Below are 24,826 nucleotides of genomic sequence, written 5' to 3'. Positions count from 1 at the left end.
ACTGGCTAGGTTACCCCAGATAATTATCATATGTGGATTCCTGAATATTTTCACAAGAACTTTGCTCCATAGAGTTTTGCATGTCCAACTTTTATCATCTAAATACCTCACACACTCTGCTGGTATAGTAGTGAGCAAAGCAGCCTTCCAAATTATGCTTTACAATTTGAAATGCCCTTAAACGCTTTCAGACTGTGTTCTAATTTGCTATCTGTTGCTGTGATTATGGCTCACAGTGCACCAGGACAAGGAGTCAGAGCAAGAATATGAGGCAGGAACCTAGGTAATAATTGAAGTAGAAGTTGTGGAGGAATGCTGCTTACTGGCTTGCTCCCTGTGGTTTGTTTATTTTGCTTTTATTTTTAGATTTTAAAAATTATTTTATGTGCATGAGTGTGTCCATGTGTGTATATGCACCCCATGTGTGCCTGGTATATATAGGAAGGTCAGAAGAGGTCTTTGGATCCTCTGAGACTGTAGTTACAGACAGTTGCAAGCCACCATGTGAATGCTGGGAATCAAGCCCTGGTCCTTTGTAATGGCAACAAATGCTCTTAACCACAAACTCAGCTCACCCTACAGCCTTTAGTTTGCTTTCTTGTACACCTAAGGACCACCTTCCGCAGGATGACACCACCCACATGGGCTGGGCTTTCTCAAAACAATCATCAATTGAGAAAATATCCAGTAGACATGCCCACAGGCCAGTCTTATGAGGCAATTCCTCAACTGAGGCTCATTCTTCCTAGATTACTCCATCATGTGTCCTGTTGACAAAACAACAAAACCCCAACCAGCACAGATAGTCTCATATGGCAACAACCCTATACTTAGTTGATTATCTCAACCCATTTATAAAGTAGGTTTGAGAAGAATGTTATCACCTTCATTTTATAGATTAACAAATGGAGGCATAGTCAACACAGAAGTTAAAGAGCCAGTTAACTACAAAGCTAGGATTTGACTCCTTTGATTCCTGGACTGGTCCTTTAAATTCTATAGGTTTGACATGGTTTATAACCCCTTTTCTGTGTGCCAAGCTAGTCTATAGTGATTAGCAATATTAGAATTATAATATGTTCCGGAGTAAAAAAAAAATAGTTACCATTTCATTATTATTATTTTGCATTTAATTGGGTGTCAGAGAACAACTTGTGTGTCAGTTCTCTCCTTCCATCATATGGATTCAGGTCATTCAGCTAGATGGCAAGCACCTTTACCTACTTAGCCATCTTGCTGTCACACCATGCTTTCTCTTTTCTGTTTCCTGGTTTATTTTTTAGGACTCATGTCTTTTGAGGTGATATTTGAGTGGGTGGATGGGATAGCAAAAACAGAGAAACACGAAAGGATTTGAAAGGTTATTTTCTGTGCGTGATGGGACAGAAGCTTAGTTTAGCTCCTTATTTATAAGAATAACTCACTTTCTTTGGAGAACTATTAGAGGCTCAAACTAGAGAAATTGCCAGCTCTAATGTACGAGATTTGTCAAAAGCTGAAAAAAACCAAGCAGAGATGTGAAAATAGCCCGTTTTGTTTTTGTTTTGTTTTGTTTTGGTCCTGCTGTCCTGTAGTCCTGCAGAACATTGCTTTATGCTAAGTGTTATTCATAATCGGATTTGAGAAATGTGTCATCTTAACTGACTACCAAGGGGCTGGTTACTGTAGCTAATGGCAAGAGAATTTGTCAGAGATGAGTCTTTGCTTGACACTTCATGTTCTGGGCAGGAGGAGCTTTGTGTTCAGAAGGTGACCTTGAAAGACTTTTTCACTAAAGACCCTGGAATGGTCTATGAGTTGATCCCACTCTATTTCCAGGAAAGGTAAGCCTGGAGCAGCCAGACAGGAAGTAGGAGGCTGCAGGCTTGCATAGCCTGGGTTTGAAGTTTGCTTACTGAGAGTAGAGGCCCACATGCTAGTTAGACCCGCCTTTCATATATCAGTCACATCTGGGATCTCAGACTAGGATATAAAAGTGATGTGGGGTATGGTGGCCTTTAACCTCTCAAAATCAAAACAAAAACAATGTAAAATGAGAGTGTATGTATGCACCACCATCTGTGAAGAATGTAACTTATACAGAAGTCTTAGGGCCATGACGAGGAAGCTGTGAGTCCCAGATGAGAGGCTTGGGCTGCCTCTTCCAACCAAGCATTGAGAGGTATAATGGTCTGTCATTCTAGATGGTTGCTGGGACTTGAGTTCAGGACATTTGGAAGAACAGTCAGTGCTCTTAACCTCTGAGCTGTCTCTCTATCCCCTTGTTTTAATGTTGTTTTCCTTTATTCTTTCCTAGCACCATGACCAGTTGTAGCTATCAGCAGTCCCACTACCAGCTCTTGTTGAGGGAACCCGACATCTTTGAAGATCTCCTGGGCTTGATGATCCACATCTCTCCAGATGCTTTCACCCAGATTAATACCACTGGTGCAGAGATGCTGTATCAGACCATCGGGGAGTTGAGTGAAATGAACTCAGTATTCTGCTGGACATTTGCTATGGAACAGGCAAGTGGCCACCCTAGAAAGAGTCTGTTGTTTAACTGTCAAATGCCATCTACCCAGAACTTAGGGTTTTTTCAATGGGGGTGGGGTTGTGGTGGGAAGGATAGTAGTGATGGTGTAAATAGAACCATGTTGGTTTAAAACACAGAAATAATCTTTTATTTCTTTCTTCTGCAAGTGTGATGGTTCTCTGTCCAGCTCAGCATGTCTCCCTGGTCCTTGGCACTGAGCTGGTGGAGCCGGCAGGAGAAGATGCCCGGTGGACTGCAGCCTCCAATGGTACCTAGATCAGAATCTGAGGAAAAATATAGAGATGGAGTTGAGGGCCTCCAGATATAGCTCAATGACAGACTGCTTGCTTAGCATGTGTGAGGCCCAGGGGCCCATTACTAGCACCTTAAAAACAAACAAACAAACAAACAGAAATGCAGTTGTTTTTTTATACTAAGGGCAGACCTATTGTATCTCTAACTTATAGGAAGGCAGAGTTATAGAGTAGCCATAGATGGATCTTGATGTTTTCTAGAAGGGGTCCTAATAACTATTTCTCTTTTCATTCCAGAGAAGAGCCCAAGGCAAGTACAAGCCTAGTTGGTAGGAAGGGAAATGATAAAATGTTGAACATAATGGAAGAATCTGCTTTAATTAGACTCCGAAGACATCAGAGCCTACTACAGTAAGTTTTAATCTTAGAGTTTTGGCCTGGAATTGGTGTCAACACCTTTAATTCCAGCACTCAGGATGCTGGGGGAGAGGCAAGTGGGTTTCTGTATTCTCCAGACCAACCTGGTCTACACAGTGAGTTCACAGCCAGCCAGGGCTATAGTGAATATTACAATTTAAGAAATAGGGAGGCTGGAGAAATGACTCAGAGGTTAAGAGCACTGGCTGCCCTTCTAGAGGTCCTAATTCAATTCCCAGCAACCACATGGTGGCTCACAATTATTTATAAGGAGATCTGGTGCCTTCTTCTGGCCTGCACGTGTACATGCAGACATAATAAACACATCTTAAAAAAAAAAAAAAAAGAAATAGAACCTTTTTTTTTTTCCTCCCAAACAGGACTTTCACTTCTTTGGTTTGTGTCACACCAAGGTACTTAGAAGCAGATGCTGAGACTCATAGCTAAAGTTTGGGCAGAGTGCAGGGAATCTTATGAAAGAAGGGGGAGATAGAAAGACCTGATGAGGACAGGAGCTCCACAAGGAGAGCAACAGAAACAAAAAATCTTGGCCCAGGTGACTTTGCAGAGACTGATACTGCTACCAAGCCACGCATGGAGATAGCCTAGAATCCTTGCACAGATTTAGCCCATGGCAGCTCAGTCTCCAAGTGGGTACCCTAGTAAGGGGAACAGGGGTTGTCTCTGACAAGATCTCAGTAGCTGGCTCTTTGATCATCTCCCTCTGAGGGTTCAGGGGTGGGGGTGGGGGTGGGGTAGACAGCTTTACCATGCCACAGAAGAAGACAATGCAGCCAGTCCTGATGAAATCTGATAGGCTAGGGTCAGATGGAAGGAGAGGAAGAACTTCCCTATCAGTGGACTTGGGGAGGGGCAAGGAAGAAGAGTGATAGAGGGTGGGATTGGGAGCGGACGAGGGATGGGGCTGTACCTGGGGTACAAAGTGAATAAATTGTAATTAATAAAAATAAAAAATTTAAAAAAGAAATAGAACCTTTTTCTTTAAGTAAAATGACAAATTGCAATATAAGAAATAGTTTGTCTTCTTTGCTTTATTCTACTTCCATACAGTTTTTAGTTGTTTATTATCATTATCATCATCATTATTATTATCATCATCATTATTATTATTTTGATGTATCTGGGACTGGCCTTGAAAGCCTTATCTCTTTCTTTGTCTCCTAAGTGCTGGGATTATAGATGAGTGCCAACATTTCCAACTTTCAGACAGTTTTTTGAGGTACCCAGTGAAAACGTGGGATGCAGCAGGAAGAGCACTCAAGTGAACATGAAGGTTTTTGTTGTGGTGTACGTACTTAGATGCTGTGTGTCTAGTCACTTCAGTTGGTAGGTTCAGACTTTCCTTGGGAAAGTAGCTGCAGGTCCAAGAGGATTTCTTTGTTCTTCAGAGGTACAACATAGCCAAAAGGACTCTGGTTGCTATGTAATATAGTTCTATAAAGCTGAAGCTTACCACTTGTTGAGCTCACATTATGTCACATGGTGCTTTCTTTTCCAGGTGTCACTATGAGTTTCATGCTGGTGGAGTGGAGAAGATTTTACCAGAGCTGTTAAAGTCGCAGAAAGATGAGAAGTTAACTGTTGGTGTGGTGAACCCTGCCCATGATGGACTATGTAAGGAGGAAGGGCAACGTGGGTGTTCCCCATGTGTCCACCAGTTCTGTGCCTTTATTCCCATACCAGGATAAGGGACCCCAGTATGAGGAATCCCTGAAGCAGCTTTCCCATTCTTTAGCAGTCCCCAGTACTGGTTAGCATGGAGTTTGGAATAAAAGGGAATATGCTGGGTTAATTCTATTAACATATTTCCAAGTGGTCATATTACCAAGTGGTGCAAGCCATTCAGAACAGCAGGGCCATCCACACTCTAGTTTTTGTTTCCTGGAAGCCCCATGGGGAAAGCACAAGGGACTTCGTTGTGTGACTCTTGCCTTTTTTTTTTTTTAATATTATTTTTTCATGAGCTGAGCATAGTGCTCAGTTGATAGAGTGATTGCCTCCCATGCATGATGCCCTGGGTTTGATCTTCGGTACCACATAAAACAAGGGTAGGAGAGGCAGAAGGATTAGAAGTGCAAGATCATCCTTGCTATGTAGTACATGAGATTGAATCCCTTGTGGTATAAGCAAGACCCAGTCCCATTGAAAAAGCAAAAACCAAAATTATTTTTCTAAAAATCAGATTAATGCATGCTTTTATATGCAATTTAGAAAATGCAGAGAAACAGAAAAATGAAGAAAGGAAAAAAAAAGCACTATACCACTTTACTTGCTTGTTTGCTTGATTTATTTATTTATTTATTTATCTATCTATTTATTTATTTATTTATTTATTCATCTATCTATCTATCTATCTATCTATCTATCTATCTATCTATCTGTCTATTGAGGCAGGGTTTCTCTGCAGAGCCTTGCTATACTAAAATTCACTATTTTAGACCTGGCTGGCCTTGAACTCACAGAGATAAGCCGGCCTCTGCCTCCTGAGTGTTATGATGCTATGATTCAGGTCACCACACCTGGCACAATATACCTCTTTAAAAATAAGTTTTCTTTTGTTAAAATTATATGTATGAACCTGAATAAGTTTATGTGCATTCACGAAAGGTCATGCATACCAGAAGAGGTTGTCAGATCTTCTGGAACTGGAGTTACAAGCAGTTGTGAGCTACCATGTGGATGTTGGGATCCAAACTTGTGTTTTTTTTTGTAAGAACAGTTATTGCTCTTTAACTGGTGAGTCATTTCTCCATCCCTGATTATATCACTTTAAGAAATAATTATAAAGATTTGTCTAGGGTGAGACAAATCAGGTAGTCACGTTGAGTACAATTTTTTAAAAGGGGTACCAAAAATCTTAATGATCAAGAAAAAGTTTAATACAATATTTCAGAAAAACAATCCTCTCAAATCTTGAAGGTCCTTTTAAAAAACTTAGTGCCAGGTGTGGTAACCTGAATTTGTAATCTCATCACCAGGGAAATAGAAACAGACGAATCCCTACTGCTTGCTCATCAGTCAGTGAGCTGGCTAAAAAGAAGTGTTATCTCAAGGGAGGTGGATGGCATTCTTGAAGATGACACTTGAAGTTGCCATCTGTTCTCCATGAATGTGCACACACGCGCGCGCGCACACACACACACACACACACACACACACACACACACACACACACACGGGTTGCGTGCGTGATACTGGATTCAATTCCCAACCCAAAAACATGTTGAAAAGGAGGGATCTGATAAACTTTTTAATAGATTCTACATGAATATATGATACTTGTTTCTTTGGCTTATTTCATATAACATTATTTTTTCCACCCTCATTTTATTACAAATGTTTATCATTCTCTTTTATAGCTGAATAATAACCCAGTTTTTTTTTTTTACTACATTTTCTCTATCCATCTATTGATAGAAATCTTTTTTTTTTTTTTTTTTTTTTTTTGGCTGTTGGGAATGGTGTAGCTGGAAATGTTAATGCAGGTATCTCATTATATGCTGATTAAATTCCCTTTGGGCTATTTGAAGAAATAGTACAGCTAGGTCATATGGTAGATTTACTTTTAGTTTTCCTTTTGGTGTTGTTTTGGTTTGGTTTTGTCCAGACAGGGTGGGAGGGGGATAGAGGAAAGCATTTAGAATGTAACAAGTGAAGCTAAATCAACCAAAGATAAGACTGAGGATAATGGGGTTTTTTGGCCTGGGGCGGGGGTTGAGACAGTGTTTCTCTGTGTAGCCCTGGATGTCCTAGAACTCACTCTGTAGACAAGGCTAGACTCCCTCTGCTTCCCAAGTGCTGGGATCAAGGGTGTGAGCCACCATCGCCTGGCCTGGCCCCAGGTCTCTCTTTAAAAAAAAATATCTTCACATATATTTGTTTGTTTGTTTGTTTATTTATTTGTGGTGTGTGTGTGTGTGTGTGTGTGTGTGTGTGTGCATATTTGTGTGTGTGTGTGTACCTGAAAGTATATATGGAGGTCAGTAGGTCTTGGAGTTTGAACTTAGGTTTTCAAGCTTGGTTGCAAGTGTTTTTACTCACTGAGCAATATTGCCAGCTCCTAACTCTTTTTAACCGTAACCATTCTAATAGGGAAGAGACTTTGTTGTGTGTTTTTAAAGTTTTAAATTCTGTTTTCTCATTACTCAAAGTGCAGAGAATAAGTGTTGGTAGAATGCTTAGCCATGGATAGGACATCTACACCATCCTACTTAGGAACCTTTGCAAAAGAGGGGACAGAAAGATGTTAAGAGCTCTGGCGTCTGATTTCAGGGAGAAACAGTATATTCTTGACGTGAGAGGACCACTGTACTCATGAACTCACAGCAGCTGTGTTTGCCTGCACAAGAACTGAACAAGAGCAAACCAGCCACCATTCTAGCATGGAAGGGGAGCAGCTCATGAGTCCCTACCCCTGCATGAAGAGCTATTGATAGTTAAACCTATTGGGGCAAGTAGAGCAAGTTTTTTGGGGGGATGTGTTCCTTGATAGGTTGACCATGCTTTTAGTATATATACTTTAATGTGCCTTACCCGAGAAGCAGTCCAGTGTCTCTTTTTTTGATTATAGAAAAAGGGAGGAATGTTAGCATATAGGCAGCTTGCTTCTGGGTTGCCTAGCAACCTATGATGTGTCGCTCACCAGCTGTGTGGCAGATGTGGTTCAGCTGTGCATGCACAACTATAAAAGGACCAGCCCACCACTTTGTCTCCCTCTTACTCTCCTCTCTTATCCTCCTCTCTTGCTCTCTCCACCTCTCTTTCTTTCCTGGGGACCCCCTACTATGTCTTTTTCTCTCTCCTTTCCCTCTCTGTCTCTCCACCTCCATCCAGTAAATCTCTTTCATACAATATCCGTTGTGTGCATGGCATCATTTTAAAATAAATACTAACACATGCTCTAGAGGATGGTCCCATACCCATGTGTGTTTGGGCAGCACAAATTGAACTTGATGGGTTATTACAAAAAAAGACATGAAGTTTGGAGGGGGTAGGGAGTTGGGGTAGATATAGGAGGAGTTATGGGGAGGAGGTAGGGAGGCTGAATATGAGCAGAATACATTGTATATGCGTATGAAATTCTCAGGGAATTAATACAAATACATTTTTTAAAAAAAGGAATTTTAAAAGCCAGGTGTAGAAGTGCCTATATATAACGCCAGCTCTTAGTGTAGGTCACATAGTTAGTAAGATCCTCTCTCAAAAACTAATATTAAAAACAAAACAAAAAACAGCCAGGTGTTGTGGCCCAAGGCTTTAATACCAGCATTCAGGAAGGCAGATCTCTCTAAGTTTTCAGCCAATCTGGTCTACATAGTGAGTTCCAGGCCAGGCAGGAATATATATTAAGACCTTGTATAAAAAAAATACCCCCTCTAAAAGAACCCCAACCCCCCAACCCCCCATATATCAGTGAACTATAAAACAAAATGAAAGATATGACAAATAAATGTTATTGTGAAAAAAAATAGGTAAATGGACCTGGTCAAGAACATAAAAGGGTAAAATACAAAAATATAGCCATAAATCATAAAGCAGAATAACTACAGATTTGTAGGATTTGTTCTTTAAACAAGGTCTCAGTATGTAGCCCTGCCTGACTAGGAGCTCACTCCATAGACCATATTAGCTTTGATATTATGGCAATCCTATTTCTGCCTCCCAAGTGCCTTCCAGGGTTACACCATCACACTCAATCTGATTTATTTTTCAATTATAAGAAAGTGCTCAAGAAAAGATGGCTCAGCCATTGGGAGCACTGGCTGCTCTTCCAGAAGTCCTGAGTTCAATTCCCGCCAACCACATGGTAGCTCACCACCATCTGTAGTGGAATCTGATTCCCTCTTCTGCTGTACATGAAAAAAGAGCACTCATATACATAGAATAAATAATAAATAAAAATCTTTAAAAAATATTAGAGCTTGCTTTAAAAACATTTGAGCTTGGTGGTGCTGGTACACCTTTTTAACCCTAGAACTAGGAAGGCAGAAGAAGGTGGGTCTCTGTGAGTTTGAGGCTAGCCTGGTCTACAAAGTGAGTTGCAGGATAGCCAGGGCTACACAGAGAAATCCTGTCTTTAAAAACCAAAATAGATAGATGAGAGAGAGAGAGAGAGAGAGAGAGAGAGAGAGAGAGAACACATTTGAAAGTCTACATAAAGTTTGTGATTTTCCTGGAAAAATACAAATGGCCATTGTTAATTCCATAAAACAAGTTAAGTCCTGAACAGATTAGTGAGCACGGAAACAAAAACAAAACAAAGATCTGCCACACAAGATGGGTGTGGTGTGTATGTCTGTAATTCCAAGTCCTCAGGAAACTAAGTCAGGAGGGAAAACATGAAAACAAAATGGGGCTGGGTTACATAGTGATTTTGAGGTCAGACAGCTATGTAGTGATACTACCATCTCATATAGTTCAAGGGTTGGGGGTGGGGGGTTCTATGCCAAATGAAAATTAGGCTCAGTCTACCCATCTTATTTGCATGTCTGTCTCCGTACAATTACTTTTTCATTTTTTTTTGTTTTTGAATATGATATAAAGATGGTATCTCTTATCAGTCATCAAAATGGACTATTCAATAAATCATGATTGACAACTGTACAGACACTGCAAAAAAAAGTTGAATCTATATCTAGACTAAATTAGAATAAATTATAAGCAGGTCAAAGATTTAAATGTAAAAAATGGGAATTCATAAATGTACTCTAGGAAACCATAGGCTTTTTAAAATAATTATCCTGTGCTTTCTAACTGAGAGTTCAGAAGACATAGAATAAAAGGCAGATATTTATTAATTTTGTTTAGCATGCATGCAAAGATATTGGTTTTATTGTAACTTTTAAAGAATATTTTATTTTTTTATTTTTATTTATTATGAAGGAGGGGCACTTGTATGAGTTCATTCTCTCCTTCCACTCTGTGGGTCCTGAGAATCAAACTCAGGTCATCAGGCTTTTTAGCAAATGCTTTTACAGCTGAGCCATTTCAGTAAACCCAGTTTATTATTCTTTTATTTTACTGTGACACTTTCATACATGTATCATATGCTTTGTTCTTATGTACCCTTTGGTCTTTTAAAATTGTATTATAACCCTTTCCTCCCCCAACATTGTCCTTTTTCTCTCTACACACAGGCACACACACACACACACACACACACACACACACACACACACACAATCATGTTGCATGTATCTTTCTGACTCTAGCCTGTATCACTTAACAATGATCTCACTTCCATCCATTTCCTTGTGAATGTCAGTTTATTTATCTTTTGAGATGAATATGATTCCATTTGTATATGTACCACATTTGTGTGTACATATGTGAGAGCCAGAATTCAACACTGAACGTATTCCTCTATCACTTTCCACCTTATTTTGTTCGTTTTTTTTCTGTGCTAATGTGCATGTGTGGAGGCCAAAGGACAATTTGAAGGAGTTGGTTCTCCCCTACCTCATGGATCCTGAGGATCAAATTCAGGTCACCAGACTTGGTGACAAGCACCTTTATCCACTGAGCCACCCCACTGGCCTTCCATCTTCTTTTCTGAGAAAAGTTCACCAAATCTGGGATGTGTTGTTTAAGCCATACTGACTGGCCATTGAACCCTGGTGTCTGCCTTTTCCCATTCCCTAACCCCTAGCATGGAAGTTACTGACCTATGCTGTCACATAGTTCTTACATGAGTGCCTTGGATCCAAACATAGGTCCTCATACTTGCATGACAAACACTTTACCCATTGAGTTAGCTCCCCAGCCCTACGTCATATTTTTAAACTCTTTATCTCTTGATAAACAGCTGAAATGTTTCTACTTCATAGCTATTGCAGCTAAAGCTGCACTTACCATGGATATGCATATATCTCTGTAATATGCTGACTTAGAATCCTTTAGGTATATTATATATCCAGAGTGGTATAGTTGAGTCACATGGTAGTTCTGTTTTTATTTTTTTTTTCTGAGAGACTTCCACGTTGATTTTCTTTTCTTCTTTTCTTAACAATATTTCTTTTCAAAATCATTTTTAAAAATTTATTTATTATGTACACAATATCTATATGTAGGCCTTCACATCAGAACAGGGCACCAGATCTCATTATAGATGGTTGGGAGCCACCATGTGGTTGCTGGGAATTGAACTCAGGGCCTCTGGAAGAGCAGTCAGTGCCTTTAACCTCTGAGCCATCGTTCCAGTCCCCCACGTTGATTTTTACAGTAGTTTTATCAATTTATACTCTTACTCACAGCATTTGTTGTCATTTGTTTCCTTGATGTTAGTTTTTATGATTAAGATAAGACAGAATCTCAGAGCAGTTTAAATTTACATCTTTTAGATGGTAAAGGTTATTGAGCATATTTTCATTGAGAAATTTGTATTGGTCATTTATATTTGCAGCCAGTCCTGATGAGGCCTGATAGACAGGGGTCAGATGAAAGGGGAGGAGGACCTCCACTATCATTGGACTAGGGGAGGGGCATGGGAGGAGAAGAGGGAGTGAACATGGGAGCAGGAAGGAACAAGGGAGGGGGCTACAGCTGGGATACAAAGTGAATAAACTAATTAATTAGAAAATTAAAAAAAAACTAAACTAAACTAAAATAAAATAAAAAAACTACCCATTAAGTTCATTGCAGCCAGCCCTGAAGATACCTGATAAAACAGGGTCAGATGAAAGGGGAGGAGGTCCTCCCCTATCAGGGGACTTGGAAAGGGGCAGGGAGGAGACCAGGGAGGGAGTGTGGGGTTGGGGAGGGAATGAGGGAGCGGGATACAGCTGGGACACAGAGTTAACAAAATGTAACTAAAAAGAAAAATAAAATAAACTTGTATTTCAAAAAAAAAATACTAAAATGATACTACACAAAATATAATCAATTGTTAGTTAACTGTGGGAATATTTTTTCTTTAAAGAAGATTTTTTTATTGTTTTATTTTTAATTTTTTTATTAATTACAGTTTATTCACTTTGTATCCCCCCCCCGTACCACCCTCCCTCCTTCCCTCCCAATCCTACCCTTTCTCTTCCCCACCCATGTCCCTCTACCAGTCCACTGAAAAGGGAGGTCCTCCTCCCCCTTTCCTCTGATCCTTGTCTATCAGGTCTCATCAGGAGTGGCTGCATTGTTTTCTTTTGTGGCCTGGTAAGGCTGCTCCCCCCTCGGGGGGGAGGTGCTCAAAGAGCAGGCCAATCAGTTCTTGTCTGATCAGGAAGGAGGACTCTGGCTAAGATGCTCAATCGCCATTCAGAAAGGCAAAGAGGATGGATATCGGGGGAGGGAGAAACAGGGAACAGGACAGGAGCCTACCACAGAGGGCCTCTGAAATGCTCTACCCTGCAGGGTATCGAGGCAGATGTTGAGACTCATAGCCAAACTTTGGGCAGAGTATAGGGAATCTTATGAAAGAAGTGGAAGATAGTAAGACCTGGAGAGGACAGGAGCTTCACAAGGACAGCGACAGATCCTAAAAGTCTGGGCACAGGGGTCTTTTCTGAAACTGATACTCCAGCTAAGGACCACTCATGGAGGTGGCCTGGAACCCCTGTACAGATGTAGTCCATGGCAGTTCAGTATCCAAGTGGCCTCCATAGTAATGGGGACAGGGACTGTCTTTGACATGAAGATTTGTTTTTTATTTTATATATATGAATATTTGCCTGTGTGTGTATACATGTGCCATGTCTGTGCCTGGAGCCCAAAGAAGCTAGAAGAGAGTGTTGGGTTCTCTGAAACTTGAGTTACAGATGGTTGTGAGCGGCCATATAGGTGCTGGGAACCTTACCAAATCCTTTGCAAGAACAAACAGCACTCCTAGTTACTGAGCTATCTCTCTAGCCTTGAAAATATTTTTTATGAAGTTAATCATTCACTGATTTTATTGCCTGAGCATCATGGGGAGTAAGTATGCAAAGCAATATGGCTAAGCTATTGCTGGGCTAATCTGATGGGACTGTTGTTATCCATGCAGTGTCTGCTTTCATTATACCATCCACAAAACTTAATTCAAAATGTATAACAGAACTAAGCCAGATATGGTGATAAATGTCTCTAAGTCTGGCACTTGGGTGGTAGAGTTAAGAGGATCAGTAGTTTAAGATCATCCGTCCTTGGCTATGTGGTATGTTTGAGTCCAGCCTGGGCTACTTAAGAGTCTGTCTCAGTAAAACAAAAACAAAACCATAAAAAAAGTATCATAGAACTAACTGCTAGAGCTAAAACTATAGAATTTTTAGAAGAAAACCTTTAAAATCTTCATGACCTTGTGTTAAGCAGTCTTTAATATGATCATCAAAAGTCCAAAGAAAATAGAAAAACAATACTAAAATCAAGACAAAACAAAAACTGCTTTTATGTTGCAAAGGTTATTGCTCAGAAGGTGAAAAGACAGTCCATGGAATAGGAGAAGATATTCATTTATAAAGACTTGCTATCCAGTGGCCAGACATGAAAGACCATATATTAATTCAGATGTGACAGCACACATCTATAGTGCCACCTCCGTGCTAGGAGACAGAGACAAGCAGATCCCAGGGCCTTGCTGAGCAGCCACTTAGCCAGGTCATGAGCTTCATGTTGAGTAAGACACTGTCTCAAAAATTAGGATGAAGAACAGTTTAGGAAGACATCCCAGCATCAACCCCTGGCCTCCACATGTGCCTGTATGGGCAAGTGCACCCTCGCACACAAGTGTACAACACACACACACACACACACAGAATATTAAGTGATTCTTTATAGAAAATGTTCAGAATAGACAAATCTATAGAAATAGAAAGGTCTGTGGCTACCTTAGAGCTACTGTGTGTTTGGGAGTCAAATGAGAGGTATGGCTGTTAAGAGGTCTTATTATAGGATCTTATTATGCTAATGAAAATGTTCCAAAAGTTCTGATAGTGGTAAGTGCATACTCTGAATATACTAAAAAGCACTGAGATGTATAAATGGGTAAACTACACAGTATTGAATCATATTTCTATAAAACTATGGAGAAAAAATCTGGAACTTTTACAGGATATAAAGCACTGTAAGCAATTTTACTTGTGGAAGCTATTTGGAGTAAATATTAAAAATGCTTTTTCTCTCCATCTGTAATCAAGCCCTAGAAGTCATTAGCAACAGGAGAACTGCACAGTTGGATAAATAACAGAGAATAAGAAAAAGAAGTATTATTGTGTTAATGCATTTTGAGATGTTTCTATCTCCTCCATGAAAATAGAAATATGAGCTGGATGTAGTGACACAGGCCTTTAATCCCAGAACATGGGAGGCAGAGGCAGGCAGATCTCTGAGTGCAAGGCCATTTTGGTCTACACAGTGAGTTCCAGGACAACCAGGGCTACATAAGAAGACCATGGAGGGGGAGAGGGACAGAGACACACTCAGAGAGAGATGGAGACACACATACACAGAGACAGACAAAATATGAATGAGTTTGGGGCCAGTTTAAGCTTCATAGAAACAAGTTGTCTAAAACCTGTAATAAAGTACATAGAAATAGACACTTGTGTGTGTAAATACAAATATATACACACATTTACACATATACATATAAAAGAATATTTAAGAATTTCATAGATGTATACAGTACATTTTTATCATATCTAACCCTTTACCTCCTCTAGCTCCTTATAGATTCCCAACATACCCCTTACCAATTCTGTGTTCTTTAAAAAAAAATAATAATCCACTGAACTACAAATAAAAATGATCCTGAGATTTCAGCTTACATCCATCAGAATGGCTAAGATCAAAAACTCAAGTGTCAACACATGCTGGAGAGGATGTGGAGAAAAGGAAACATTCTTCCATTGCTGATAGGAATGTAAACTTGTACACTTTGGAAACCAATCTGGCACTTTCTCAATTAGGAATAACGCTCCCTCAAGATCTAGCTATACTACTTCCAGGCATATATCCAAAGTATGCTCAATTATGCAGCAAGGACATTTGTTCAGCCGTGTTTGTAGTAGCTTTATTTGTAATAGCCAAAATTTGGAAACAACACAGATGTCCCTCAACTGAGGAATGGATACAGAAATTGTGGTACATTTACACAATGGAATACTACTCAGCAATTAAAAACAAGGACATCATGAAATTTGCAGGCAAATGATGGGAACTAGAAAAGATCATCCTGAGTGAGGTATCCCAGAAGCAGAAAGACACACATGGTATAAACTCACTTGTAAGTGGATATTAGACATATAATATAGGATAAGCATACTAAAATCTGTACACCTAAAGAAGCTAAACAAGAAGGGAGACCCTGGTTAAGATGATCAATCCTTATTCAGACAAATGGGACAGACATTGGAAGAGGGAGAAGACAGGGAACAGGACAGGAGCCAACCACAGAGAGCCTCTGAAAGACTCTACCTAGCAGGGTATCAAAGCAGATGCTAAAGCTCATATCCAAACTTTAGGCAGAGTGCAGGGAATCTTATGAAAGAAGGGGGATATAGAAAAGACCTGGAGGCAACAGGAGTTCCACAAGGAGAGCAACAGAACTAAGAAATCTGGGTCCTGGGGTCTTTTGTGAGACTGATACTCCAACCAAGGACCATGCATGGAGATAACCTAGAACCCTTGCACAGATGTAGCCCATGGCAGCTCAGTATCCAATTGGGTTCCGTAGTAAGGGGAACAGGGGCTGTTTCTGATATGAATCCAGTGAATGACTCTTTGATCACCTTCTCCTGAGGAGGTGCAGTCTTACCAGGCCACAGAGGAAGACAATGTAGCCAGTCCTGATGTGACCTGATAGGCTATGGTCCGATGGAAGGGGAGGAAGACCTCCCCTATCAGTGGACTTGGGGAATGGAATGGGATGAGAAAAAGGAGGACGAGTGGGATTGGGAGAGGATGATGGAGGTAGCTATAGCTGGGATACAAAGTGAATAAACTATAATAAAAAATAAAAAGAAACAGAAGTAGTAAGATATAAAATAAAATAGTAGGGTACCAAGCAAAATCAATTGCATTTCTATAGACAAATACAAACAATGTTGACTGTGGAACACTTGCAGTGTTTCAGACCCAGAACATATTTATAATATATTTTGGGTTGTCTTTAGTGCCTTTCGTTTCCATGCCTTGCCCACTTCTGTATCTGAGATAACATACTTATAATTATCAAGTGAAACCATCTGACTATATTAACTTTGTTGGTTATTAACATCTACCAACCAAAGAGATAGGAGTGACATCAGAGAACATGAAGGCATATCCCAGAAATATAACTGTTTTACTTTAATGTATTAACCAGATGTTTCCATCAACATATTTCAAAAGTGTCTTGATTTATTACTGTATTTGTTTTCTTATAAAACTTCATGAAACTTACTAAATTAGAACATGGAATTTCTTGTAACCTGAATTTGGGTTCCTACGTTGTGGTCACACACAATTGATTCTAAAATAAACTTTCCCTTTTGATGTTAAAAAAAAAAAGAAATTCAATATACTTTTGTCATGTGAAAAAATAATCTACTGAGTCTAATTAGTGCTGCCTGTATGCTCTTGGGGTGGGGCTATCCATTGAAGTACAGGCAACCTGCCAGGGGCCATACCCTTAAGGAACACGTTTTGCATTTCAAACTAGGAAAAGTACAACAATTTGATAGTGCATTGCTGACATTATAGGAACACAAATTTTCTAAAATGTTGCTTGTTTAAATTGAGCACTGATCTATATAAGTCAGTGTCATCACTTTGGAGGTAAAATTTAAAATGCAGAATAAAAAATTTAATGGCTGCATACTTGGTGACTAAATTGCACGCCTCAATTAAAAATATTTCATTTTATGTGTATGAGTGTTTTACCTTGATGTATGTCTATACAACTTGTGTTGCCTGAGCTCAGAAGTCAGAAGAGTGCATCAGATCTAGAACTGGAGTTTTAGATGATTCTGAGCTGCCAAATAGGTGCTGTGAATTGAACCTGGGTCCTCTGAAGAAGAGCCAGTTTTTTTTTTTTAAACCACTGAGCCATCTCTAGCTTCCATTCCTCAGATTTTTATCTTACAGATCATTTCCATACTTTAAATGACATAAATTGGTTGTTGTAACACTTTAACATTAGAAGAGAAAATATTCTAAAAATATCAAGAGAACTGGATAAATTATTTATAATATATCTATAAAATGGAACATTATACAATTATGTAAAAATATATAATGTATTATAATGGAAAGTCTTGACAATATGTTATTTTTCAGCAGCTTTATGAAGATACACTTAATAATTCACACAATTTTGCCCATTTAATAAATATAATTCATGGGGCAGTAGAGATAGCTCAGTGGTTAAGAGCAGTAGTTGTTCCTGCAGGGTACCCTGGTTTGTTTCCCAGCACATACATGGTGGATAACAACCTTCAGTAACTGCTAGGTATGGAGGTGCACACTTTTAATCTCAGAACCTGGGAGTCAGAGGCAGGCAAGTCTCTGTGAGTTTGAGGAGGCCAGCCTAGTCTATATACTGAGTTCCAGGACAACCTGGGCTATATAGTGAGATCATGTCTCAAAAAAATAAAACTGATTTTAAAATGATGATAATTTGTTACATATACTTTACAAAAAAAGGTAGGAAATCATTAAAGTTATTTCCATTTTTTTCCCACAAATTGAAACTTTCTCTTTTTCCAAAATTAGCCCTCAAAATGTGCTTAAAGGAACTCAATAATTTAAAAATACAAATTATGCCAATTCCAAACAGTACTCTAAATCTAATTCCAGTGAATCAGTCACCTTCTTGTCCTATGGGTACTGCACACACATGGTGCACAGATATACATGCAGACAAAACACCCATACAAATAAACAAAACTAATTCACTTTTTAAACATTGGAAATAGATTATTTTCTCATACAACATATCTTGATTAGAGTTTCTTCTCCCTTCACTTCTCCTAGTTCTTCCTTCCCTCCTCTCCAGATCTACTCCCTTTCTGTCTCTAATTAGAAAAGAACAGGCTAGCTAGGCAGTGTTGGCACAAACCTTTAATTCCAGCACTCAGCACTAGGGATATCAACCCCCTTTGGCATATCAAGTAGGACTGGGTATGGATTCTTTTACTAAGGCCAGAGAAGACTTTCCAGCTATGGGAAAGGAATGCAAAGGCAGGCAACAGAGTCAGAGAAAGCCCCATCTCCTGATGTTAAGAGGTCCCACATGAGGACCAATCTGTACATCTGTTACCTATATGGGGTGGGAGGAAACTAGAAGATGGTTGTTCTCTGGTTGGCGGTCCAGTCTCTGTGAGCCTCTATGTGCCCAGGTTAGTTGATTTGGTACATTTTCTTGTGGTGTACTTGACCTCTCTTGCTCTTTGAATCCTTCCTCCCCCTCTTCCATAAGATCCCCTGAGCTCCACCTAATGTTTGGCTGTTGGTCTTTGCATCTCTTTCCAGCAGCTGCTGGGTGAAGCCACTCAGTTGATAGTTATGCTAGGTTCCTGTCTGCAAGTATAGCAGAATATCATGAACAGTGTCAGTGGTGATCTCCCTCTCATGGTTTGTGACACAAGTTGGTGCAGGCATTGGTTGTTTGGGTTGAAGATTTTGTACGTGGGTTGGTGTTCCCCTCCCTCCAATGGAAATCCTATCTGGCTACAGAAGGTGGCCTCTTCAGGCTCTATATCTCCCACTGCTAGGAGTCTCAGTTAGAGTCACTAACATAGTCTCCCAGAAGCCTTCCACTTCCCAGTGGTGACCCCCCCCCCAATTTCTGTTCTCTCATCCAGCCCTCTAACCTGCTCCCTCCACATCTGATCCCCACCTCCGTATCCTTCCCCACACACTCTCCCACTCACTTCCCTCCCTCTATCTACTTCAGATGTGTATTCTGAAGTACAGAATGAGTGAGTCAGTGAGATTCAAGCATCCTCCCTTGGGCCCTCCTAATTACTTAGCTTCTTTGGGTCTGTGGATTGTAGCATGGTTATTCTGTACTTTATGGCTAATATCCGTTTATAAGTGAGTATATAACATATATTTCTTTCTGGGTCTGTGTTACCTCATTCAGGATGATCTTTTCTAGTTCCATTTATTTACCTGCAAATTTCATGATACCTTTTTTTTAATAGCTGAGTATTTTTTCCTGTGTAAATGTGCCACAGTTTCATTAACCATTCTTTGGTTGAGAGACATCTAGATTGTTTCTGACTATTATGAATAAAGCTGCTATGAACATAGCTGAGCAAGTGTCCTTGTGGTATGGTGGAGCATCTTTTGGGTATATGCCCAGGAGTGGTATAGCTGGGTCTTGAGGTAGAACTATTCCCAATTTTTTGAGAAAGTGCCAGATTGATTTCCAAAATGGTTGTACAAATTTACACTCCCACCAGCAATGGAAGAGTGTTTCACTTCATCCACATCCTTGCCAGGAGGTGCTATCACTTGAGTCTTTGATCGCAGCCATTCTAACCATTGTAAGATGGAATCTCAGAGTGCTCAGAGTGCATTTCCCTGATGACTAAGGACGTTGAGCATTTCTTTAAGTGTTTCTCCATCATTCTTCGTTGAGAATTCTCTGTTTAGCTCTGTACCTGATTGGGTTATTTGGTTTGTTAGAGTTTAATTTCTTGAGTTCTTTATATATTTCAGATTTCCCTAATTTTTGAGTGCTTTGTTTTTAGTGTATCTTGTTTGTATTTTTCTTCAGAGATAAGGTTTTATATATTCCAAGCTGGCTTCACACTCACTATATATCCCAGAATGACCTTGAATTTATGATCTTCAGCCTTCATCTCCTGAGTGGTGGGATTTCTGAAATGGGCCACTGAATATGGTTGTGAAGTGCTGAGGATTGAACCTAGAGCTTTGTGCATGCTAGGCTAGCACTCTACTAACTGAGGTACTTTTCCAGCTCCTTTTTTGGTCATTTGTAAATCATTAGATATTTACAGGTTAACACGAGATTCAAATCTTATACCCGTCTTTAACTGGGTTGATGTTTTACTATTGAAGTTTTAGAACTCTTTTGTATATCCAGTAGAGACCCCATGTCAAGTATATGAGTTGAAAAAAATCACGACCTCCTCTGCTTCTTTTTTTTTTTTTTCTTCCAGTGTATATGTCTTTGTATGTGTTCATGAGTGTTGCTAGACATCAAATCCAGGACCTCACACAAGCTAGTGAGCATTCTATTGCTACTGAGCCACATCCTCAATTCCTTCTTTTCTTCTTGTTTTATCTCCTCTACCTCTTCCTCCTTCCCCTTCTCTTCTTCTCTCTCTCCTTCATCTATCTTTTTGAGACATGGTTTCACTATGTAGCTCTGTTGTCCTGGAACTCACTATGAAGACCAGGCTGGCCTCGAACTTACAGAGTTCTGCCTGCTTCTGCCTCTGAGTCCTGGCATTAAAGTTATGCACCACCCACACTTGGCAATAGTAATTTTTGGAGTACAATAAAGTATATTTTTGTGGCTTTTGATTTAGGTTCTGAGATAATGGTGTTACTAAATATAACTAGTAAGGTATAGAATTGTTTCCATAATAATGAGATTAATTTAAAGGGTGAGAAGGACATTTATTTGTGCTTGCTTATTTCTTCATAGACTCTGGTAAGTTTTATGAGAAACTGATAAAAAGAAAATTAAATTGTGGCTAGAGAGATGGCTCTGCAGTTAAGTGCTTTTGCTGAGGAACTGAGTTTCATTACCTTCACTCATATAAGGCAGCTCAAAACCACTTGTGATTACAGCTTCAGCAGGATCCAATACCTCTGGCTTCTATGTGCAACTCTCTACATACATGTGTGCACACACACATGCACACACACACATACACATGATGAAAAAGTAAATCTTGAAAAATGAAATCACCTTTGCCGGAAAATTGATGAACTAGATGTTAATATGTTAAGCAAAATAAGTTAACTTAGGAAGACAAATGCTAAATATTTTCTCTTAAACATGGAACCTGCATTATAAATATTTGTGCATACATGTGTGAGTGTTTGTTTCATAAAATAGGGCATAAAATAGCAAGGGTATCTTAAGGGACTAATGAGCAGAAGAGGAAACTCCCTGGGGGAAGCAAGGGACTCTTGACAGAGAGGCAGGAAGCATGGAGAAGGGTAGAGGAGAAAGAAAATAAATGAGAATCACTTATGATATATATGTATAGAAATACCACAAGGAAGCCTCCTTACTTTGTATGCTGCTTTAAAATTATTCAAAGAACCACCCACTTTAGAATAGACCCTAATAACAATTCTCTCTGTCTCAAAAGAACTGGGGACAGGATTATAAAGCTGTCTCAGGGGTTAAGAGCACTTGTTCTTGCAGGAGACTTGGGTCTAGTTCCCCAGCATCCATATGGTGGTTCACAATCATGTGCAACTCCAATTTCTGGGGACCTGATTCTCCCTTCTGACTTCTGCAGGCACCAGGCATGCATGTGATGCACATGTGTACATTACAAGCAAAACACTCATACACATAAAAATTAAATCTAAAAAACCCAATATTTTAAAAAGAAAGAACTGGGACATACGAGAAATGGGAAAGGAGATTACCTTTAAATATGATTTCATTTTTTAATCAAATGAATGAATTCATTATATGATACATTATATATAACACCAATCAATTTTAAAGTGCAGTGGTTAAGACTAAACCTAGCTGGATGATATCTTTAATCCTAGCACTCAGGAGGCAGAGACAGGCAGATCTCTGTGAGTTCAAAGCCAGTGTGGTCTACAGAGTGAGTTCCAGGACAACTAGGGCTACTCAGAGAAACAATGATTTGAAAAACCAAAGGTGGTGCACACCTGTAATCCCAGAACTCAGGGAGGCAGAGGCAGTAATTCACAGTGAATTCTAGGACAGCCTGGTCTACAAAGTGAGTCCAGGACAGCCAAGGCTACTCAGAGAAACCCTGTTTCAAAAAACCAGTAAGTAAACAAACAAACAAACAAACAAACAAATTAAAATGCAAAGACCAAAACAAACAGAACAAAGAAAACTAAACCTAGAATTCAGCTAGTATACTGAGCAAATTTTGAAACATGGCCTCAGAAAGGCAAGACAGTCTTAATTTGATAAGATACTATGTACTTATGGTGGAAAAAATTCCAGTAGTGCAAAAGTGTAAAAGAATGGGTATAAATTACTACAATCTTTTTAGAAGAGTTTAGGGTATGCCACACATATGTTATATTATATGTATGTATAATAGCAATATATGATATCTATCAAAATATATGATATAGTATAAGCTGCTATATATATATCATATAATATATATATTATATAATTTACACACACACATACACACACACACACACACACACGATCCTGTTTTTGAGACAGGATCTCTAGTCTTGGTTTCACTCAGTAAACTAGGCTGGTTAGCCAGTGAGCCACAGATCTACTTGGCTTTGCTTCCTCAGAACTGGGTTATAAGCATGTGTCAACACATTTCACATTGTTACATGGATTCTGGTGGTGGAACTCAGGTACCTTGCTAACAAAACCATCTTTGCATTGTCACCTTATAGTGTGTTTTTTGGGCCATAACACCACTGTAAGTTGAACATCTATACTCCAGTGAGGAAGATGGATAAGTAAAATAGTTACATGAAAATAATGAGTAGTGGTGATGTGAGACACATGGGCCTGTATGACTACTGAGGGAGGACTTCAGTTTTAAGCGACTGTGTTACTGTAGTTGCTTCTATTCTGTTTCTGTGAACTGATATTCTGATCTATTTCTGTAGGCTATGCTGTCCTCCAAACTCTGCTAAGAAGCTTATAGACTAACCCTTTGTCCTGAGAGAAGCTGTACCCATGGGTTTGTTTCCCCACACCCCACACTGTGAGCTGGTACTCCTCCTCACTCAATAAGATCAGGAGACTGCAGGATCTTAAGGCTGAAATTTCAGAGACTCCCAGGTTTGGCATGCTGCTTCATTGGAGAACCAGGAAGCATCACCAGGGAAAACAGTCTTTGAATTATGAGCAAGAAGATTATAGCTGACCTCCTCTTCTGAGGCAGATTGAACTGTAGCTTGTCATATTCCTTTGGGATTATTCACATTTGCCTAGCTTTGAGTGCTCCTAACTTCTTGAGCCAGGATTTATGTTGCTGCATCCTTTTGCTATCTCCACAGCATCATTCAGTTTACAGTGTTGTCCCTGCCATGTAATTCTGTTTCAATTGTAGGGGATAACTGCATTTTGAGCAGCTGGTAATAATTTCATATTGACTGGTATATGTATATTTACTCTGAGATCTTGCCATTTGTAGGGCTTTTGTTTTGTTTCTGTGTTTTGAAACAGAGTCTTGAACTCACTGTAAAACTGAGGTTGACTTCGAACTTCTGATACTCCTGCCTAGATTTCATGAGTACTAGGATTCTAGGCCTCTGGCACCACATCTGACTTTATGCAATGGTGAGTATCAAAGCCAGGGAATATAGCACGTGAGGGAAACTGTTCACCAACTGAGGTATAGCTCTACCCCCTGGCAAATGTTTTTAGGAAGTAGAACGAATAAGGGGCAAGGGAGATGGCTAAGTGGGTAAACTGCTTATTACAGATGCACAAGAAGCAGAGTTTGGATCTCCAGCTTCAAGTACAAATAACAGGGCAAAATGGTACATTCCTGTTCTAATGATAGGAAGTGGATACAGGGGGATCCTGAGGGCTTTCTTGTCCAGCCAATCTAGCTAATAAGTGAGCTCCAAGTTCAATGACAGACTCTGTCTCAAAAAAAGGAGTTGAAAAGTGATACACACCTGATATCAACATCTGGCCTCTGAAAGTGTAATCACACACACACACACACACACACACACACACATACACACACACACACACACACACACACACACACACACACACACACACTGCTTTCAAAGTTATGTAGTGATTACAGGGTGGTTAAGCTTTCTAGACTCTGACAGTTCTAGGATGTCCTTTGGTGATGTGGTTATCCCCAGGGCCGAGGAGATGGCTCAGCATTCACGAGCACATCCTGCTCTTGCAGAAGATCTGGGCTTGATTCCTAGCTTCCGTGTCAGGGTGCTCATAACTGCCTATAACTCAGGTTTCATGGGATCTGCTGCCTTATTCTGAGTTCCATGGACATTGAACTCATATGCACAAACCCATATTCTCATTTACTTATGCAAGTACACATAATTTTAAAATAATTTGTTAAAATTAAAAGAAAACGTGGTTATCTATAGGAACAATAATACTATTTATTTCTTACCTATAGAATAATTGGTCATTAGAGATACACAAAGGAGCCAAGAAACTCTCAAAGTAGGGGCTAACTAGTTATGATTGGGCTGTGTATTGGAGACAAAAGCACCACTAATCCTATAGTAATCAAGCATATATAATAATAAAACACATATTGAAATTAACTGTATACATTGCCTCTAGTCCATGAACTTTTCAATTCTGGAGTTGTCTTTGAGTACTTGCCTAACAATTTATGTTATATTTTTAATACTCTACTGGTCCAAAGATATGGAAGTTAGTATGTGTTGCTAGACTTACAAGACAATAATCAGGTCAAACAGGTAGTTTAAATTTTTCTCAGTTCTAAATGCTCCTAAAGCAGACTGATTCTCAAAAGAAGATAGCTGTTAAAGA

At 39.5% G+C, this 24,826-nt stretch overlaps 1 protein-coding gene across 1 annotated transcript in view; it reads left to right on the top strand.

Annotated features, from left to right (window-relative positions):
- Nucleotides 1–23,065, top strand: part of Trmt2b (tRNA methyltransferase 2 homolog B) — a 79,066-nt gene extending 56,001 nt beyond the window's left edge. Inside the window, 7 exon segments of the mRNA XM_055608328.1 lie at nt 1,729–1,823; nt 2,297–2,472; nt 2,475–2,511; nt 2,683–2,786; nt 4,699–4,819; nt 5,026–5,127; nt 22,939–23,065. Coding sequence (XP_055464303.1) covers nt 1,729–1,823; nt 2,297–2,472; nt 2,475–2,511; nt 2,683–2,786; nt 4,699–4,819; nt 5,026–5,127; nt 22,939–23,065 — 762 coding nt within the window.
- The last annotated feature ends 1,761 nt before the right edge of the window (nt 23,066–24,826 follow it).

This window comes from Psammomys obesus, unplaced genomic scaffold (assembly GCF_907164565.1).
Source record: "Psammomys obesus unplaced genomic scaffold, mPsaObe1.curated_primary_1811, whole genome shotgun sequence".
NCBI lineage: Eukaryota > Metazoa > Chordata > Mammalia > Rodentia > Muridae > Psammomys > Psammomys obesus.
Note: the sequence above shows the minus strand (reverse complement) of the source record. Positions and strands in the feature narration are given on the sequence as shown.